General features: G+C 34.9%; 1 protein-coding gene across 1 annotated transcript; it reads right to left on the minus strand.

Annotated features, from left to right (window-relative positions):
* Nucleotides 1-6,237: 6,237 nt before the first annotated feature.
* On the minus strand, nt 6,238-21,810 carry LOC149807232 (uncharacterized). Its single transcript, XM_089935810.1, has 4 exons — nt 21,694-21,810; nt 17,154-17,228; nt 8,216-8,294; nt 6,238-7,735 (listed from the first exon to the last, which is right to left on the minus strand). The coding sequence occupies exons 1-4, from the start codon at nt 21,755-21,757 to the stop codon at nt 6,532-6,534; spliced, it is 1,422 nt and encodes a 473-aa protein (XP_089791936.1). The 5' UTR covers nt 21,758-21,810; the 3' UTR covers nt 6,238-6,531.
* Nucleotides 21,811-22,134: the final 324 nt, after the last annotated feature.

Consider the following 22,134-nt stretch of genomic DNA (forward strand, 5'->3'; position numbering starts at 1 on the left):
GTCATTCCTCATTTCTACCTTTTTCTACTCGAGCTTCTTACCCTGGTAGAATACCTTAAATATTAATGATGTTGGTGATATATTAACAATATTAATAAATTCATCACTTTCTCATGTTTGATATACAACGTACAGTTAATCTTCTGCCAATACGTATACCGAGGAATATAGAGAAATTAATGAAGTAACATCATCCCATAAAACTATTTGTTCTTTAAAGAGCGTACAGTGAAAACTTTGCATGCCCGACAATGAAAGTATATTGATCATAATTATCAAACACATTTGCAGGGAACTAGTCTACTGTTCTAATCAAAATGATACCTGGAAATACAGTGAAATGCGAACACGAGAACACATAGACCTCAGTGATTGTTCAAATTATGTCAATCTATATTTAACTTATTTTGTATCAGGAGTAGGACCACCGTTAATCAGGAGCGCGCAATGGTTCTTTAATGACACTTTTCATCTTGAGGTCCAGCGTCCCACCGTCTTTGATAGCCTATATTTTAATCATGAGGTCCACTGTCCCATTGAGTTTGATATATTTTAGTCATTAGGTCCAGCGTCCGTATTCCACTGAGTTTGATATATTTCAGTCATTAGGTCCAGTGTCAGTGTCCCGTCGAGTTTAATATATTTCAGTCATTAGGTTCAATGTGCAATCTAGTTTGATCTATTTTAATCATTAGGTCCAATGTCCAATCGAGTTTGATATATATTAGTCATTAAGTCCGGTGTCCCATTGAGTCTGATATATTTTGGCCATTAGATCCAGCGTCCCATCGAGTTTTATGTATTTATCATTAGGTGCAGCGTCCTATCGAGTTTGACATATTTTAGTCATTCGGTCCAGTATCCAATCGAGTCTGATAAATTTTAGCCAGTAGGTCCAGCGCCCCATCGAGTTTGATATATTTATCACTTCGTCCAGCGTCACATCGAGTTTGATATATTTTAGGCAGTAGGTCCAATGACCCATCGAGTTTGATATATTATAGTCATTAGGTCCAGTGTCTAATCGAGTTTGATATAGTTTAGCCATCAGATCCAGCGTTAAATTGAGTTGAAATATTTCAGTCATTAGGTCCAATTTCTCATCGAATTTGATATATTTTTGTCATTAGGTCCAGCATCCATCGAGTTTGATATATTTTAGCCATGAGATCAACTGTCCAATCGTATTTGATATTTTTTAGCCATGACGTCAAATGTCCAACCGTGTTTGATAAATTTTAGTCATCAGTCGAATGTCCCATCGAGTTTGATACATTTTAGCCATGTGGTACAATGTCCCATCGAGTTTGATATATTATAGTCATTAGGTTCAATGTCCCATCGAGTTTGATATGTTTTAGTAATTAGGTCCCGTGTCCGTGTCCCATCGAGTTTGATATATTTTAGTCAGTAGGTCCAGCGTCCCATCGAGTTTGATATATTAGAGACATGAAGTGTAATATCCCATCGTATTTGATACATTTTAGCTCTGAGGTTCAATGTCCCATTGAGTTCGATATATGTTAGTCATTAGGTCCAGTGTCCCATCGAGTTTGATATATTTTAGCCATGCACTCCGATTTTCCATCGAGTTTGATATATTTTAGCCATGCACTCCAATTTCCCATCGAGTTTAATATATTTTAGTCGTTAGGTTCAATATCCATTCGTATTTGATATAATTTGGTAATTTGGTCCAGTGTCTGTATCTCATTAGGTCTGATATATTTTAGGCATTAGGTCCAAGGTCCCACTGAGTTTGAGACAGTTTAGTTATTAGGTCCAATATCCCATGTCCCATCGAGTTTGATATATTTTAGCCATGAGGTCCAGTGTCCCATCGAGTTCGATATATTTTAGTCCAAGTGTAAGAGGACTGAGTGTCAAATGAAGAACAGCAAGACTCACAAAAGATATTATACTATCTCGGAATAGTTCTAAACACACACACACACACACACACACACACACACACACACACATACATACATACATACATACATACATACATACATATATACATATATACATTATGCTTATACCGGATATCTAATAAACTTTACACACTGTAGGATAGATAACGATGTGATAACAGTCATAAACCACGGGTCAACAATGCCAATTTGGAACGACAGTGTCAAGTATTATGCATACGTCACATACTCCACAGACGTCTGGTTCAAGCCAGTTTACTATGTCCACCTAACTTGAAGCTGTATAGTATATACAGATATAGAAAAAAGAGGGTGTGGGGCAATGTCTGATAACTTCTGCTTAAGTACAGGGTAAACTGTTAACATAAGATAATGATGTAAACTGTCAATTTAATTTCGAGTCAGTATTTATTTACATAGAACTTGGTATAAGTCAATAAAACAAGGACAGTTTATTTTCAGATTTTCATTATTTAATGATCTTCCGATATGGGTGGAGGTTACTATTAATCAGTATTTGAGCATACATGTGTCTACTGTATGAAGGTTTTGATTTACAAACGTGTCTTAGTTGGAAAATGTTTACTGTCTTCCGCGACTAAAGTTTTACCACATGAATGGTTCATGAATTCAACTCAAATGAATTACACGTGAAATGTATCATTACACATTCGATGGATCTTTTATAAACCAGATGAAAACCAAACAAGTTTTAAAGAACAGACATAAAATTAAGATTCGAATAATTTAATAATTTCACACAAAAATTCACGACTTTCCGGGCGAGAATTCGACACGGGGCAGCGTTTGACTTTGTGGAACAAGCTAAATGTCAACCAATTGAATGAAATAAGGAGACATGCCTGCTGTCGCACTAAAAAAAATGTACAAAGACGTCTTTACCTTTGAAAATATTTTATTTAATCTTTCAAGAACACCAATAGCAACATATTTTACGCGACATGGGTCTTATGAGAACGTTTTCTATTTAGTATGATTGTTAAGGAAGAGCTTTCGTATATCATAACCGTCTTCTCATTTCTTGCTATGAGAAGGAATTTGCCTATGGAAAGAGAGAGAGAAAGAGTTTCAGGCTTTCTTAACAAAGGTGTCACTCATAACGGTGTAGATATGACTACATCTTGCGAAATGAGGTACGGAATCGCTACAAAGAAAGACAGAGCTGTTCTGACTCTCGATGAACGACTTTTATTTAAATAATTGATATATATAATACTACATTCTAGAAATACATGTATAAAGTCTTTATATTTAAAATACACGAAATTCATATAAGGTTACACTTTTCCTTCGAGCTTACCAACTTCATACATTTGTATAATTTCTGCCTTTTAGAATATAATACAGATAATTAGATCTCAACTAACTTCATGATAGCCAAAGAGTATAAAATTCAGTAGTTGCGATATAATGCAGCAATCGTTTTGAAGAAATGTAATTTACTAAAATTAAAAACAGAATACTAATTTGGAATAGGTTACTAAAACATTATTCTTTACTACTTAAAGAATCTTTTATTTTCAGATTAAATCTAAACATGAAGTTGGTAGCGAATTCGTCTTTTCCAATAATACATACGATTAATACAAATGAATATAAATTCTATAAAACAGTTAAACATTCCATTACAATATGAAATAGAAAGAACTCACAAAATATTGAGAGAAAAAAAAATTAACTTTACCGTTAAAATCTCAAGTATTAAAAAGTACCTATTCTTTAAAGAAATTTATGAACAATCTTCTCTCTATTTATATGCAGTGCTTGTGGTCGCTCATTTTGAATCAGAACAACACTCTCGTCCTTTCCCACGGAAACTCATGAATCATGTAGCTTAATTATCCATTAGGGATTTAGTAATTTCCCTGTTTAGTATCTTCCTACCAAATCTAAATTGCTTACCTTTGGATACAAGAGAATTGCATTTTATGCGTTTTTGCACTTGCTCGTAAAGTGTGATCTTTATTGAAACAGTATACAGTTGTAGTACAGAAATATATCAAATTAATCTCAATTACTTTTATATAATTTAATGAAAAATTACTTTTAATACAATTTAGATAAAATTTCAATCTTGATACTTTTTACTCAAAATTTCTGTCCAAATATGATGTCTTGCATATCTTTTTCTGTACAGTTTCATTACAAAGTTATTCTAAAGTTTTCTCAGTCTTCAAATTCACTTGTTTGGTGGCTATGTATGTACGAAATTTAAACACATAAAACCATGGTGCTTTTACATATGTACTTTCGCCTCACAAAGAGGCAACAAAATGAATCAATAGACAATGCTTGAACAACTGCACTTGGCGTCCATCGCAAACCGCCTACCCCCACCCCCACACACCTTACAGACCCCCCACTGCTTTATTGTTCTTGGTACGAAATTCGTCGTATACATGCGGAGCCGTCCTGCAAAGGCTGAATATGTGTTGTTTGGTCAGAAAATATTTGAAATGTCAATGAGTTCAATTGCCTTTTCTGTACATTTTACTTTTGACTCCTTCCCTAGGACCACATGCACAGGACTCGAACACACCTTTCATAGATGGTTATCATATGGGGAATATACTGACAGAAATTGCTAATTTTCGCTATGCGATTAAGGAATAGACGTGGTAACTGACAGACAGAAAAACAGACTGACGGACGGTATTATAATAGTCTCATAAGAGAACAAAGGGATAAAAAAGAGATAAAATAAACCCGAATTTTAAATTGGGGCGCTTGTCTCCCACTCCCACCCCGGGCAATGTATATATATATATATATATATATATATATATATATATATATATAGTACAGTAAGGTTCTTTGCTTTTATGGACTTTAATGAATTTTTAACCTCACGTAAGAATTTATGGTATGTCTGTGTAATATATCTTCACAAAAAGAACATTCTAAGGAGTTTTCTGTCATAAATATTTCTTAATATAACATGAACAGTAGTCAGAGCTCCAAAGGACACATTAATTAAGAACACTTTTTTCGTGGGTACCGAAGGTAGTTTGAATATTATTATTATTATGAAGTATACACTGAAATTTTGTCTGTCAACGTTCTTTTCATTTTGTTGGATTCAGCAAAGAGATAGCTTGTGTCGGAGATTGATGAAGATTACTATACAAAACTGATAAAGAACGATTAAAAACTAGTTCGTTTTTAATGAGTCTGCTTAATCCATTGAGCGTCCTTAAGGCTTGAACATGTCATCTGATTTTTTTGTTTGAAGTTAAGTAAATCTTCTCAAAAGTGTTTCGTTTTCTGCATTTCGTTTTTGAAAATCACTCACAGAGTTATTGAATTTGTCAAATAGCAAATGTTTCATTTTGATTATCAAAAACCAAATCATGTGCAGCGGAACTTGTGTAAGTAGAGACACGGTGGCTTAGTGGTCAGCATAGCAAACCCAAAGTGGTTTGCGTTCGAATCCTACCAATGAATAAGCATGGGTTGTCTACTGTGGCGTGCCCATGGGCAAAGCATTTTCTTTCAATTTGCCTGCCCGTGTTGTTGGACTGTTCAACAACCAAATAAAGAAAGTGTTTAATTCTAATGAATTTTATGAATCAAATCGAATAATTTAGAGCATTGGCCAGCAAAATGTCGAGACTATTCGTCAAGTTGCTTAAATTTTATTTGAAATTAGTACAATTACAAACGTTTGTTCTTAAAACGGCAGAATAATGTAGTGAAAGGACTTCAATTAGACTCAGATGCCTCGGTCGTTATACCTTTTTTTTACATGACGTTATGACGTCATTTGTGTCGACATGAGGTGTTATTACATGTGTTACGGTTACATATATATCAATTATAATATGGGTAATTTATTGAAAAGAAAAGGAGTCTTGTCACTTTTTCCTGTTTAAAAATGTAAAAATTTTCTATTACCTCACGTAAAGCTATTGCTTAGCGTCTGATGCATTGGAATGCACTTAATAATATTTTCACTGTAATACATTGCGGTCATAAAGAATATTACATTTGTCCTCGTCTGAGATTAAATGTATACCACGTGCCTAATAAGTTCGATCATTTGCTTGCCAATGCTGGATATTGATAAACTTATTAGGCACATTTTAGTTGCTATGGCAGTTACGAAACATCATATATTTACTCATGGTTTCGATTAAAGAATACACACACCAATCACATCAACTAAAATTAAAAAAAAACAAAAAACATTTACATCACAAGTTTGATTCATATAGAAAACACACTTTTGACAAATTGTAATCTTTAGTAAATATGTCTTAAGTGAGTGAGATATAAAAATCAACTGAGCATTTTTCGGTATCACCATAAAGGCATTCTACTTGTCAATTTTCAATTTTAAAGCTCAGTCAAGCTTCACTCAGATCAGAGCTCAGATTGCTTCCTGAACTCGGTTTTGCTCAGGGATTCGTTATTTGCTTCTGATCGACTGCAAACCTAAACCATCAGATCTCCTTGGCATAGTATGTGACTAAACGCTTGTAACGTCATGAAAATCAGAAGCAAGTTTGTCGTCCACAAGATCTCCCAATGCGTTTCCGCTAATGTTCTCTGAGATGCCAATCCTTGATATATTTATTTACATGTCTCCATTTATGTTTATTTTGGCTGTTCCTTCACTTGGACTTATGGATAAGTTCGGAGCAACCTTTCTTTTTCGTTTAGGCACATTCGGTGGTTCTGGAGATGCCCTCAAAGCGATTTTATCGGATACAGATCTTTCAGCCTTTTGATTTGATTCGCCATTCTCGTCTATACTCTTTGTGCTAGTATTTTCGTTAGTAAAACCCTCCTTTATCGTGTGTACCTTTCCTCCATCTGCTTTGAATTTTTTCCCAGACTTGTTGTGCAATGTGACAGATAAAATGGGAAGATTTGGTATATCAGGCGCAGGAAAATGTGAAAGTCCGGAATCTCTAAAATTGGAAGAAACGGGTTCCTCATATATGGCTTCAACATAATATTGCAGGGGTTTTGCATTTTCGGATAGCACGTCTCTTTGGTTTGTGTTCTTGGGGTCAGTTTCACCTGTTTGGCTTTCCTCATACACAAACTCTTCTATCAGGTCATCATCATTTGGAGGAATGCTATTTCCTTTGCTACTGAACGATTTTTTCAGTATTGTCTTATATTTAGTTGTTCTTTTGTTGTCTCCACTAGAGTAATCGTAAGATTCATACAATGCTTCTTCTTCATCGACATACTCATTCTCCTTCGGCAGCTTCGTTATGCCTCTTTCGACTTTATGCAACTTGCTCTCGTTGTCATATTCTTCATACAGTTCGGATTCACTTACGTTGGCATCATCGTAGGATGGAAGATCCACATCAGCCGTAACAATCTTGTCCATCTTTTCAGTAAATTCCGTTTCTTTTTCCTTACATACCTCTTGATCTTTAATGTCATCTGATTCATTACTATAGACTGTGCCTGTATTATCGAATTTAACTGTTTTTACAGGAGATCCTTTGAGATCATTTGTTGGCATTTTGCGCTTCTCCATTTCCGGCAATGTAGAAATATCGGGATAGACCCCAGTGCCATTGTCGTAGCCTTCCTGCACTTTGTACTTTTCGAGTATATCTTGGTCTTTGGCCTCATTTGATTTAACTAATGAGCTGGGGCTAATCGTTACATCCTTCCTATTTCGTCGTTCTGAAAGTTTGGGAGGCTGTTTATGATTCGTATCCTTCTTATCCTCAGTTTTCTTTTCAAATTCCTGCACAATCTCACCACCACGAGTGGAGCATCTGGACGCTTTTAAGTTCTTTATTTTTCTCTTCCTGAAACAAGAATATAAAAATCAGACATAATCGGCTTGTTTATTTCAAAGTGTAATAAAATCCGCACTTTATTAACAATGTGAATAGTGCTGATTATTAAGGAACGGACAGGCGTCAATTACGATACAAGAACGTCGTTACAGAATATAAAATGTGGCATTGTCGGACAGACTAATAGTTCCATAAATAAAATGTCTGGTCATCGGTTTAAAGGTGCTTGAAATTGTTTGGGTAATGGTGTACATTTGGTCAAGGTATTACAGTAATTGCCGACAGAATTAAGTGGAATAAGTGTAATAGATGTAGTATTTTCATAAGATATAAAAATGTAGGTCATGAAGTTTTCTTTGTTTTTCTTTAGAAAAACTTAGCTTGTCAGACTAAGATACTGCAACTTTTCACCGTCTTTTGTGTAAAATAAAAAATGAACTGATTAAATGATCTATCATAAAAGATATAACCATGATTTATGTTACTTACAGTCTAAAGACGATGATAATCAACAAGACAATGCCTATAAGCAGAATTGCAGATACTGCAATGAAACCACCGACAAGTCCTGAAACAAATATATCCAAAACAAGACTCATAGTCAGTAACATTGACTACTGTAGTGCATTAATTCAGGCTTTGTCTATTATATGTATCAATAAGAGATACAGACAGGTGAAACATTTACACAAGCTTTTATCTGTTGTTGACGGTCTTTCCTGTTTTCTTTTTAATGACTAACATAATGTATATATTTCAAGAATATGTAAAAATACAAACTGATGACGATGCAACCTGACGACACTTCTGTAGTTACACATATTTATGAAAAAAAAGCAATGCGCTAGATTCAGATTTTCTTTCTTGAATAAAGTCAATGGTCGTACAATTTCAAAAGATTTTGTAGGTTATATGGAATCTGATGCGGGATATCAAACAAAAAATGTGCATATCTACAATTACTTTGATTCGTTTTCTCCTCAAATATTATATTAAACATTTTGTTTGCGAGAGGGATCTTGTATTGTATTAATTAGATTACAAAGCTAAACTAAAAGAAATCTGTCCCTTCCACTGAAAATGCTTAGTTAAATGGGAATTCCATGGAAAATGCTTAATTAATAAGTCGATGCAGCTATAATTAAATGACGTGCATCTCTCTCTTTCTTTTTTTCTCTCTCTCTTTCTCCATCGATCGATCAATCGAATGGGTACAGTTAATGTCTAACAACTGCTAACAAATTTGAAAATTCTTTTTATTTCCGGAGATCGTATATATATATATATATATATATATATATATATATATATATATATATATATATATATATATATATATATATATATATATATATATAATTTAAGTGAAGGACTTGACATTGTTTACGAGTTAGAATGATTTAGAAATGAAGTTTAGACCCTTATCCTTGTTCTGAAATTGTGTCTTAGTTTTTATATAAGGTAGTGAGAGAAAAAAGTATTATTCCTATTTTAAACATCTATAGTGGAGACATTTATTTAGTTGTGTTTGAAATTATTATTTAAAATGGTTTATTTATTTCAATTAGTCATTGGAATTGCAAAGTGCTCATAAACGTTGGGACTAAGCAGCTATTTTTGAATTTCTATGAATTCATTTAATGAAGCTTAAGATAGCATAATTGTGAGACATCAACAGTTAGCGTATCAACATTATTCAAGCACAACAGGCTGGACTTCATTCCGAACACCAGAGGAACTCATTCAGAAAACTCTATACTTTTAAACTTGAGATATAACTTTTAAAACTATACGGGATTTAATTCAAAATAATGTTAGTTATTTATAAATTTTCGTTATTATTTGTTTAATTTCACTAAACTTTTGGTATTTGCTTTTTCTGTTACTCAGTCTAAGACCATATAGTCGTAACAAAAATTGAGGGCTTGTCCGGGATACGAATTTCTTTAAAATATTTCAGACAAAGAACCGTGTTTTGACATTTAAATTTACTTTGGTTTGGAATTTTCTCAGTCTCTTGTATTTTGTTTTACATATTTGAGAACTCTTCAGTGAAACTAACAAGCGTTCACCGTGTCATGTAAAATGGAGAAATTTGTTTTAGATCCTACCCAGAAGGGTTAGATTTCTTCAGAAAAGACGAGTTACTTAAGCCCGCTAGACATATAAAGATGAAAGGGAAATGCAATTTAATTTAAAATCATTAGAACTAGCACGTAAAGCACACACGTACAAACACCCTTTACACACAACTTCAGGATTTGACGGTACCAGAAATATTAGGTTACCTCCCCAATTAAATATAAGTAACTAGATACATATTTTCCCCATTTTGAGAAAATTGCAGAAAATCCCAAATAGAGCATTGGACATATACTGCTGATACAAAAATGACTATTCCTTGGTTCATAAAGCTTTATTTGTCAATTAGACTTCATATAAGCAGCTTTTGTTGTTTTTTAAAATAATACAAAATACCATTTCAGTTTCCTACAAATACTTCCATGTCTCAGTTTATCACATGTTTTAGGAATCAAACTTCTGATAAGACTGATCAGAATCTCTATCTCTTCCTACACATTTCATTTCTGATTGCTGCCTAGTCTCAGGACCCGTGACTCCTGTGCCTATTCAGAGTATTTATTTATTACTAGGTAATGACCTAGCTGGAGATAAAGTTGCAATTAATCCACTTGTAACTGACAAGCCTTTATTGTTTCTATTGTTTGTTGTTCTAATTGAAATTGATATCCCTGGTTTAGACATAGCTTGTGTAGTTACTTGAGCTAAGGCAAAGAAAGCTATTGAGAATGATGTTGTTATTCATTTACCTGACACATTTATTGGACAGTCTTATGATGAGGTCACTTTTGTTCCTGGTATTGATAATCAAGAGGTACTGACTACAGTGATCCTCTATTCTAATCAGGGTGATAAACGATAATCACTAGCCGTGGAACAGGATCAAGATACTGAGATCACCTGTTTGTTTCAAATTGCTATTTGCAAAACGGAGGCCACACAAGCAAAATTTTGTTATTTAGTGAGGAACGGTGTCCTTGTGAGGAAATGGATACCAGCCGAGGTACTGGCTGTTGACAAGTGGTCAGTGAACTATCAACTGTTTGCTCCCGTGTCATATCGACGGGAAATTCTTAGCCTTGCCCAGAAAACCCCATCGGCTGGTCATTTAGGAGGCCAAAATTTTAAAATTGTGGTTTGCCTTGCTTGTGTTACATTATTAGGACATATTGTGGGACACGGTAAATTTAAACCTATAGAAATTAAGGTCAATGCTATTCGTGAATACCCATTGCCTATCAGTTAAAAACAAGTGATACGATTTTTAGGTATTGCTAGATATTATCGGAAAGTGTTCTATAATATCTTCATAGTAGCTGAATCCCTGACCAATTTGTTGAGTAGGAAAACCAAGTTTCATTGCTTTAATAAATGTTACGTGATTATGATAAAGTAAAGGCCTTACTTAAGAGTGCATCAGTTCTTTCGCCTCCAGATTTCAGTCTATCGTTTAAAATGCCTGTTGATGCAAGTGATGTAAGGGTTGGTGAAGTATTAAGTCAGGAAGAAAAAAAGATGGTGTAGATCATTAAGTGTGCTATTTTTCTAAAACTTTTAACAAGTAATGTAGAAATTATTCCACAATCGATAAGGATAATATTGTCTTACAACACTATGATGTGTATTGTGTATGTTGGTTCCATTCTTTCTCCGATTATTATATTAAGTGATCACAACCCATTTACTTTCATTAACAAAATGAAAAACAAAAATCAGAGGTTGTAGAGGTAGAGTTTGATGCTCCGATTGCAAATTCACCTTTACGTTTATAGAACTACTATATTGCTTTATTTTGTATATATCTTGTAACATTCATCAGACAACGTCCTGTGTAATTTTAAATATCTACGTGATTGACTAATAATTAAAAAAATGCTTTATAGCATCAATCTTTATTTTTCTTTATGAGGAGAGGTGTTATGTGCACCCATATTGTGATACATCAAAATCATTAGCATATCAACATCAATAAAAAAGCTTTTTGGCACATCGGCACAATAGATTTGGCTTCATCTGGAACACCATTGAAACTCATTAGGAATACTCTATACTTTTGGAGTTGTGATATAACTTTTAGCTCTATTTGGGATTTTATTCAGAATTCTTCAATTTCTTTTTAAATTTCATTTTATATTCTAGACAGATAAATCATTTGTTAATTTGTTTATTCGTAAGACACATATTTTTTGTTTTCAAAACCATTCTTATCTTCATTTAAATGCTTATTAATTTTAAGCATGGTTGCTACTGGTGTTCATTTAATTTTAGTAAAAACAGATAAAATGCGTATGTTCGTTGCATACAGTTATATTTTTTTGGAGATATCAACTTCAAAGAATATTTTTTTTAAAATATATGTAGTGGGTTGACACGAGACTGTGCCTAAGTTATGTCCAACCCTTTGCTTCCAGAGAAACCCTGTCTGAGTGAGTCTAAAGCCTTAATTTGCAACGTGACAGTGACTAAGTTATGTCTACACTTTCTTATCTACGAGACCGTACATAAGTTATGTCCACCCTTTTGCTTCTAGCGACACCATGTCAAAGTTGTTTCCATCCCTCTGATTGTAGCAACGCTGTATCTAAGTTATGTCCACTTCTTTGCCTGTAGTGGGACTATGTCTAAGCTATGTCCACCCATTTTTCTCGAGCGAGACTGTGCCTAAGTTATGTCAACCTGCTTGTTTGTAGCGAGATCGTGTTTAAGGCATATCCACCCCTTCCTCTGTAGTGAAACCGTGTCTAAAGTATATCCACCCCTTCGTCTGTAGGGAAATCCTGTCTAAGGAAATCCACCTCTTCGTCTGTGGCGAAGCCGTGTCTATGGCATATCCACCCCTTCGTCTGTAGAGAGACCTTGTTTAAAGCATATCCACCACTTTGTCTGTAGCAAACCCGTACATAAGACACCTCACTTATACTATCCAAAGAGACCACATATACAATCCACCACCACTGTTCAAATTGCTATCCAAACACACCACACAAATCCAAACATACGTTCTTACCATTAACGATAAGGATCGGGAGTGTGGATACAGCATGCCTTCAGACAAGCAGACAAACATACCATCACATACAAGGGTAAGGCAGTGTTTATAGACACACTACCATACCATTATATATAAACATATTATCATGCTCAAGGATAGGACGTGTATATTGATGCACTACTACGCCTTGACGTACAAATACACTATCGTATAAGAAGGGGTAGAAGGGAATTTTAGGTTTTAGTATGTCAACAACATACACAAGCAAACACATATATAGACAAAACATAAAATACAAACTTGTTGTTGGTAACTAAGATTACTATCTTTCTTTTCTATCGAAACGGATTGAAATATTCCACCAATCCAAACATGAGTTACAAAGTTCAGTCAGAGCGTGAAGTCTCTCTTCCAGTGAGATGAAATATGACGCCTGCCGTCACATTTATTACATAGGCCTTTCAGCGTTCCGACATTTTATCATTGCGTTATCATACCTATATCTGAAACAATGGATACAATGTATTGAAGTGTACTTGTTGCGTATACCTCGGATACCCGGAGTGATAGTAACGCGACTAATATTGCCGGTGTAACCAGTATTCATCTTCCGGAAGAGGTTGACTTTAATTTAGCTTTAGCTGATTTCTTGTCGTCTTCACAAGATTTTTCCTCCAATGGTGTACAAAGTTCCCCTTCTCCATTTTTGCCATTGGTGGGTGATTTTAGAAAGAGACGAAAGAATTGGAGATTTTTTTTTGTGACGACAAACGAAGCAGACGTATTTATTCAACAACAGAAGAAAACGACAAGACGAAAAGAGAAAAACTTTAAAGTGTGAAGGACAGAAGGTGAAATTAAAACTTGGTGTAAGCTACAAGACATATCAAACTTCATTAACTAAACCCAAGAAAATGAGACCTTCACGTACCAGGATTTCTAAACCTTCCATCACTACATCCGCGTTAACCACCATTGTGATGCCAGCAGTCTCAGCAGCAATTACTACAACAGCTGCCAAAGTAGCAACTGAAGTAGGACGAGAAATGGGGTTTGGCAATGGAAAGGGACTGGGACAGTTAAAACTGACGAGGTCAAGTACATGAGATCTACAAAAACCCACAAAAAACAACAAAAAGAAAATATTCTTTTTAGGGCCACTGATATCTCTTAAAAAGGAGATACTATTCAGTGATTGCCAAATCGAGTAAAACTTAAATCCTTTTCCCAACATAAACAACAAAACAATAGATACTCGGGACCAACACCTACACGCAGTAACACGCCCCATAATCACTAAACAAAAACACTTATTTAAACTCCACGTAACACATTCAACAACTTTCGTATTAGTCTCTTACCGCTAATCAATACTAACAGCATAACATGCAACCTCCCTCCATCTTGACAACAAAAAAAAAAAAGGTCAAGGCTACGGACTAATACATTCACTAACCCAGACCTTAAATAATATTTAATTACTATAAGCTGATACAAAGACCACGCCATCAAGCCCTGCCACGCAAGGTAGCAATGGTTGACACGCAATAAATAACTTAGATATAGGACAGGACATACTGACCCCAAAATTCGTTACAGTTACTAGCAAAGATCTATTTTCACGTTAAAATTAAATTATAAACCCCTTTCCGAAAAATTATGATATAGTATTATATGATAATATTCATTTCAATATTTTATTAGAGTGACAAACATCATGCCATCTTAACCATTCAGCTTTGAAATATAATGACAAACATAATGCCAATTTAACCATTCAGCTTTGAAATAGAATGCCAAACATAATGCCATCTTAACCATTCAGCTTTTGAATAGAATGCCATCTTAATCATTCAACTTTTGAATAGAATTCCAAACATCATGCCAACTTAACCATTCAGCTTTTGAATAGAATTCCAAACATCATGCCAACTTAACCATTCAGCTTTTGAATATAATGCCAAACATCATGCAATCCTACCATTCAGTTTTTGAATAGAATGACAAACATCATGTCATCTTAGCCATTCAGCTTTTGAATAGAATGCCTGGGATTGATTTTATTTCAAGTTCTGAAATAGGTGGAACAAATATATTCGCTTTAATTTATAACAATATAACACCATGGTATAACCATTATATTATTTGAAAACAAATTATCTTTAGGTAAAATAAGATAAAATCTCTCGGTTTGAACGCAAATCGTATCTCCCTCGCCAAACGAACATTGAATGGTCAGTACCTTATAGATTATGAATTTGCTATGTTGTAACGATATTGTGAGTACTAGGGTACCTTTGTATTATGTATGAACGAAACTGCACTTGGGTTTCATTGCCACGTGCAGCAAGCATGGGAGTGTACAGTTTCAATCTTAGTTATTTCAAACTGCTGTATTCGGTTCATCCAATGCTGCATAGATAAAGTGTCAACGGCCAGAAATCCGATTACCTCGAGTTCTCTGTCCGTGGATTTCAACATAAAATGTGTACTTGTAGACCAACATTATCTCTGTATAATAACAATACAGATGTGTCTTGTCATGACGCTGTTTACTTCATGGAAGCAAATTTCAGCTGTGGAGCTGTTCACGAGGTGTCGAGAGATTCTGGATTCTTGTGCAACCCAAATTCTGCCACTGAAGGCGACATTTGTCCAAAGGAAAGGAATTGTTTTTTTCTGAGTGATCAGCCAAAAATTCTGGCCCAGCGGGTCTACGGGATAACGAGGCTCTCGAGGGGGGCCTGTGACAGGCTTTGAGGAGTGGACAAAGCAAGGACGTTCCTTCGCCATTGGACGCGAGCTCTGGAATCGAAAATATCTCGTGATCGTGGACTAGACGCCTCAGATAAATAATATCATAAGTTCCACTTTTTAATTAGTTTAATTTTATATCTCTATATATGTATAAATTCAATTCAATATCACTAGATGTATGAACGCGATATGGGTCACAATCCAGTTCAATGCCACTGTGTGTGAAAATCAGTCATATCATACTTTAATACATTGGTCATATATTGTCCATAGATCCACATGTCAACCACTTTTGTGTATAATTTTCAAATCTAGTGACAGTTTCTTAAGTCGATCATATTCATTTTTGATCATATTCATTCTTATGCGGGATCATTTGTTTATTTTGAACGGTTTTCTTATATTCATTATTGAACTTCGTGCGCATCATTTTGTTACATTACTGTTGGAATTTATGCGTACGAGTAAGGTGTCAAGATTAACTCGTTATTCGTATGCATTATAAACCTTTCATTCAAGTAATGTTATGTTTTCGCTAGATCCCATCCCATCCAGCTGCATTCCCGTTACATATGTATGTTAATTGTTGCATAAGTTATCATCTAAACACTGTAATTACAGTGGGTTGATTAAGCTTACAAGATAGCTGACACTGTCAGAGTTGTGCTCATGTTATGCAGCTTGTTGATAAAATGGGAAGTTGCCATTGAAGCCTAAAAGTTACAAGTTACACTTTTGCTATAATAGGCAAGGAAATCTTGAGTGGGACACCAGTACCCGGGCAGAGAGTACCAGTAAACATAAAACACATTGACTCGACAAGCGAGAAAATATTTTATGCACAAGAGAACATGCAAAATTAAAACGAAGCATATTAAGACCATTATTGGTTGTATAAAGGAATTGTCTTTCTTTAATCCGTATCTAGTACAAAACTCTTAATGTCTCAATCTGCCATTCGTGACACGTGTAAGCATGTGACTAAAAGTTCATAAATATAATTATATTTGTAACATTCAACAAAATTTGCAACAATTGCAACTAGAATGTAAAAAAATTAGGTTAGTGTTAAAATTATTTTGTCAAGAGAAATAACAACATGATCTTAATGTCATAAAATTCGTTCCAAGATTATTCGGAAATTTCCATACATTCCTTACTGATGGAAACTACCAAAGTATCGGTACGGTATAATTTTACCCTGACGTGTACGACTGGAAACTACCCCGACAAACTGTCGTACCGTTAATACCCTCTCTCTCTCTCTCTCTCTCTCTCCATTAGCATTTTTTACACATTGTACTTGCTAAGTCGAATCTTTTCGAACTGGCCTCGTTTAAAGATTATAAAATAATTCATAACCCAGGTACAAATATTTGAGTAGAAATAACTTCAAAAAATATTATTTTTTATATAAAAAATGTACTGCTTTATAAATGCTCGTTATTTCCGTATTCGAAAGAATCATCGTGTGTGTCAAAATATTAACATATAAACCATGCATGCAATTTCTTATGGACAATTCTTCTGGATCATCGTTCCTTCGTCCTTTCTTTTAATCAAAAAACTAATTATAAGTTTGTTGGATGCAATTACCTAGGGACACTGGTTCCTTCGTCGTCGATGCCGACGTTGATACAATCGGTTTAACTGTGTTCTTTGTTGCTGAACCTGGAAAAACATAATTCAGTTATGTCTCTATGGATTTACAACAGGATAAATACATCAAGGTGGTTGTGTGCATTGTTATGTGTGAGACAAAGAAGGTGTTAATTTTCAGTCAGGATGAGAAGTCTTATTAACAAAATAAAGTATGATTCAATTGTAACGTCTGGAAACTGATCAGTGGAAATTCATTTATTACTAACAGAAGAATTTTTCTGTCATTCCTCCAGTTTAACCCCTCCACAAGGCAAGGATATTTTGTATAAACTACAGAACCAGTCTACTGTCTTAAAATGAATAACTGAATGAAAATGAATGAATTGCTTTAAAATAAGCCGACGTATAGGTACATTGTACGCATTAGTAGGCTTGAACCTAATCGACCTTAAATCCTGTTCATTGTATGGCTGTCGCCAGTTAACCTAGCGAGCCTAAAACCATTTTAATTGTATGGATTTCGCCAGGCAGTCGGCCTAGTGAATCCATAACCATATTCATTGTCTGGTTTTCATCAGTTAACCTGAATAACATGAAACTATCTTCATTGTGTGGCTGTCGCCAGGCAGTTGTCCTCTTCAATCCATAACCATGGCCATTGTGTGGCTGTCGCCAGGCAGTTGTCCTCTTCAATCCATAACCATGTTCATTGTATGGCTGTCGCCAGGCAGTTGGCCTCTTGAATCCGTAACCATGTTCCTTGAATGGCTTTCACCAGTTAACCTAATGAACCTAAAACCATGTTCCTTGTATGGCTGTCGCCACACAGTTAGCCTACTGAATCTAAAACCATGTTCCCTGTATGGCATGTCATTTGCTTCATCCTGGAAGTTCCTTTTGGATACTTCATTTATAAGATGTATATTTGACTGGCTTTACCATAACGGTATAGTAATTTGGTCAAACATTAACATTACTGCTTATGAGTGTTTAATTAGTTGTATGTACCCTTTTCTATGGCTCTGTTGAAGGTGACTGAATGAGAACGTTTAAGTACATGCTGAAAATATCGTAAAAAAATGGAGGAGAGATGTTTTTAATTATAATGATTTGAAACAAGATGTGCTCTATAATACATTCCATATAGGTAACCGACTTGCTCTTGTCCAACCGTCTGACCAACCCAAACATGTGGAGTCTAAAATTCGACAAGATATACACTTCTACTAGTTGGAAAATTAAATTTGATTGATCATCAAGCCATTAGTATGACTGTTATGCTATAGTTGGTCAATTAACTCTGCATTGAGGTAAATTTTTCAAGCGTTCAGTTATAGTAAGGTCTTTTTATGTGCAGGTCTGCAGTAACATTCGTGGTGAAGTATCCTTCACAACAGGACGGTTCACGGTCTTGAGTTCATAAAACTCCAAGAGTATGGATTAAAACTGAGTTGCCCATCTTAGCCGATCGAAGATTAGATTTCATTGAGGTTTTTTTTGATCGAATGATATGAAATCAAACTTAAAGATCAGCCTTAAGAATTTAAAAGATTCCCAGGGCTGGACTGGGTGCCTTTCTGAAAAAAAATTAGATTAAAAACAAAATGGAAAACAGCCTAATGCTAATTCAAATTATTAACGACAGTACATAAACCTTCCTTTAGCAAAATAGCCATACAGTATTTAAAATGCATTTCATCCTGATTTAGCTATAACGGAAAACATTTTTACAGAGCGATTAGGCCCAAAGACGTTATTAACTTTTAGACTCTGAAGATGATACCGAAACGTCTAAATTCCATCAGTCTATACTTAATACGTATACATGCTTTAAATTTTAAAGTAACCATCATATATTTGAATAAGGTACGTTATAATGAAATACAAACGTATTATAACGTGTGTGTATGACAGAGACAGATGCACTGGGAACCAGTGGAGAAAAAATTGCGTCTGCAATAATTCAGTCATATAAATATAAAACAATATGATTACCTTGAGGAACCGTTCAGTAGTTAACTAGCCAAGAAACCGGTATCCTGGAAGATGAAGTAATAATTTGGAACATCGTCATCATCTTGGGAATCCAGACAATGTGCAGTTCAGTTAGGTAATTGCGTCAATGTGTTAGTTTTTGTCTTGTTAGAAGATGAAGAATTTGATGACAGTCGCACTCGTATTTAAAAAAATCAGGTTTCTACAATCATGTCATAGTATTGGTGGGGTGGCCCGAGTGGTCTAAAGCCCTCGCCTTTACTGTTTACTACAATAACACCTCTGTCCGCCTGGGTCCGAGTCTCTGGTTCGGCCAATGTGGGTGTGTGAGAAAGCTTGCCAGTAGTTTTCCTTGGGCCGGTAGATTTTCCTGGGTTCTTCCTCCACCAGTTAACGCCATTTTTGAGCACAAGATAGGCCATGTATTCGTGTATTTGTGCTTAGAAACTGCGTTAACCCCAAACCAACAACACCAGTATAAATGAGAAATTTAATGGTTTGTCGCATTAAAGGCCTTTGATAATGCAAACTTCAGCACAGGTGGATGGAAGATGCAACTCTAATTATGAAGAAATGGCTTCACATTTTAGTGATGTCCTATTTCCTTCAATCAAGTATCACGTACAGCGTAGCAGTGAGTTTGTGAAAGAATAATGCACAATAAATATAATATGCCAGACCTTTTTGTCGACATAATTTTGAAGCATTATACATTAGTATGGTCTTTGTATGCAATGAAACAAAAAGTCACCGACACTACTTAATAATCAATTAGTTAGCAAGGAGAAGTGGGTTTGGCTTAAAACTTTGAGAAACTGAACATAAACTGTTTTCTGCACATATTGTTTGCGTGTAGAATATTTTAGTCCGTAATGAGTACCTGGCAAGTAGATCCTACTAAACGGTATTGAGTAATATACTAGCCATACACAGCGCTTAATGAGAAAGACATTGACACATATGTACATGTCATTAATGAGACCAAAGTCCATGATAAAGATTACAATGATCCCCATGATGAACAGTTAGATAATCTCTGTTTATATGTCTTCCTGTACATGCGCTTGTCTGGCTGTGTTAAATTTAAACTGTATACATTAACTATGGAAAGTAAATCAAAAAGTGCTCTCTTTTCCCCATTTATGAGTTTCACTATGCAAGGTTAGATAATTGTCATTATAGTCCATCTTCTGTGCCCCCCCCCCCCCCAAAGCAGTGAGCTAGTAGGTCAATGACGTACTTTATCATTCTTTGTTTACCATTCTGTAAATATCCAAACCGTCTAGAGACCGTTTTGTATGAACTGTAGCAATTTTACTATTGTGACGAAACACGTGCAGCTTATCATTGTGCTGGAATGCGATGCGGTGCACAACAGTGTTGGTAACATTCCCTTCAGCTGAAATCCCTTTCGTATATATCAGCTGATATGGTGAATACCTAATCTTGGCACTGTGATGCTGTTCCCTCATCTCATCTCATCTCATGATGCATACAGTTCCGTTATAGCTTGTCTATATTTGCGATTATGTCGACCATCAGACGCATTAAATCACCTGTATACGTTTTTCTTTCGAAATAACTACAATTTAAAACGATAATCTGTCTGCCCTAGGTCTTGAAATGTCACACAAAATAAAACCAATTAGTATTTACACAAAATGCAAGAAATGCCAATAAGCACCAACAATATGCATATAAATAAAAATGGAAAAATAATTTAAACTATTTTCCTATAAATAGCTTCATTGACACAGTAGATTCCACTGTAGAAGAACATGAGGACATCTACTTGAATACATGTCAAACTCAACTTCTCTGACCATGTTAAGGTACACTTCGTTTAGAACTAACGATTAGTGGCAATCGTAACATCCAACAGATCTGACGAAACGACATTCTGATGATATGCAGTTTCTCATATTTACCACATCAGTTCTTAATGTTCCTACAATTAACATTTGTTTCTTAAACCACACTTTTGCCTTGCAGGAATTGTCATTTATACACTAGCAGAAACACATCCTACAACTATAACAGTTCTCATAGGTGCAAACAAAATCAATATATATGCCGTCTATGAAGAAACATTATGCATATCAAGTTGGGGGGGGGGATACAATTTATAGAACTATATGCAGTAGATCGATAGAGAACAAGCAAGTGAAATGTAAACAATGGATTAACTCAATTGAAAGTATAATTTCAGACGTTTTTCAAAAACGATTTCTTCACTTAGAAGCCTGTTTGCATTACCAATAGCCTTGATTTATGTTTAAAACGGAAAGGATTAAGCATTATTTTTTCTCTGGCAGACATAAAATTAAAGCCTAGAAGCAATCGCTTAGTGCTAATGAATCTATTCATGTTAAATATAAACACTTATATGCTGTGTTTAACTTATATTTTATTAAAGGGCAATATATACTTGGACATTCCTGGTCGTGACAGACCGGCTGATTTATCATATTTAGACTTGAAAGATAAAGTATTGTAAATACTTACCACATTCAGCAACATAAGTATTATAAATTCTTACCATATTCAGCAAGATGCGAAACAACAATTATAAAAATCATTCGCAGAAAATGCCGATCACGCATTTTTCCGTTTTGTGAAGCGTCAGCCACTTTATTTCCAACAGCAAAAGCCAGGAAAATTTACCTCCATATTTCAAGCTATATTACTGGGTGAGGCATGGTATATAAGATAACAAAGTTCAAAATACAAGTAGAGATTAAAGATTATTTTTACTTACTAATATCTGAACTACTGTACTTTCTCGGTGTTCGGCAGTATCTTCTGTTTCAGTATTAAATATACCACCCAATACTATTATACCGTGTACAAACTACATATATGGCGGTGTACTATTCGACCACAAACACAATGGTGAGGTTAGAGATGAGTCAATGTCGGCTACTTTATGTGCATGCATAGAATTTATTCCATGTTTAAAATTTAAGATTGTCAAGGAATT

The sequence above is a fragment of the Sinohyriopsis cumingii genome, chromosome 1 (assembly GCF_028554795.1).
Source record: "Sinohyriopsis cumingii isolate HCF-2022 chromosome 1, ASM2855479v2, whole genome shotgun sequence".
NCBI lineage: Eukaryota > Metazoa > Mollusca > Bivalvia > Unionida > Unionidae > Sinohyriopsis > Sinohyriopsis cumingii.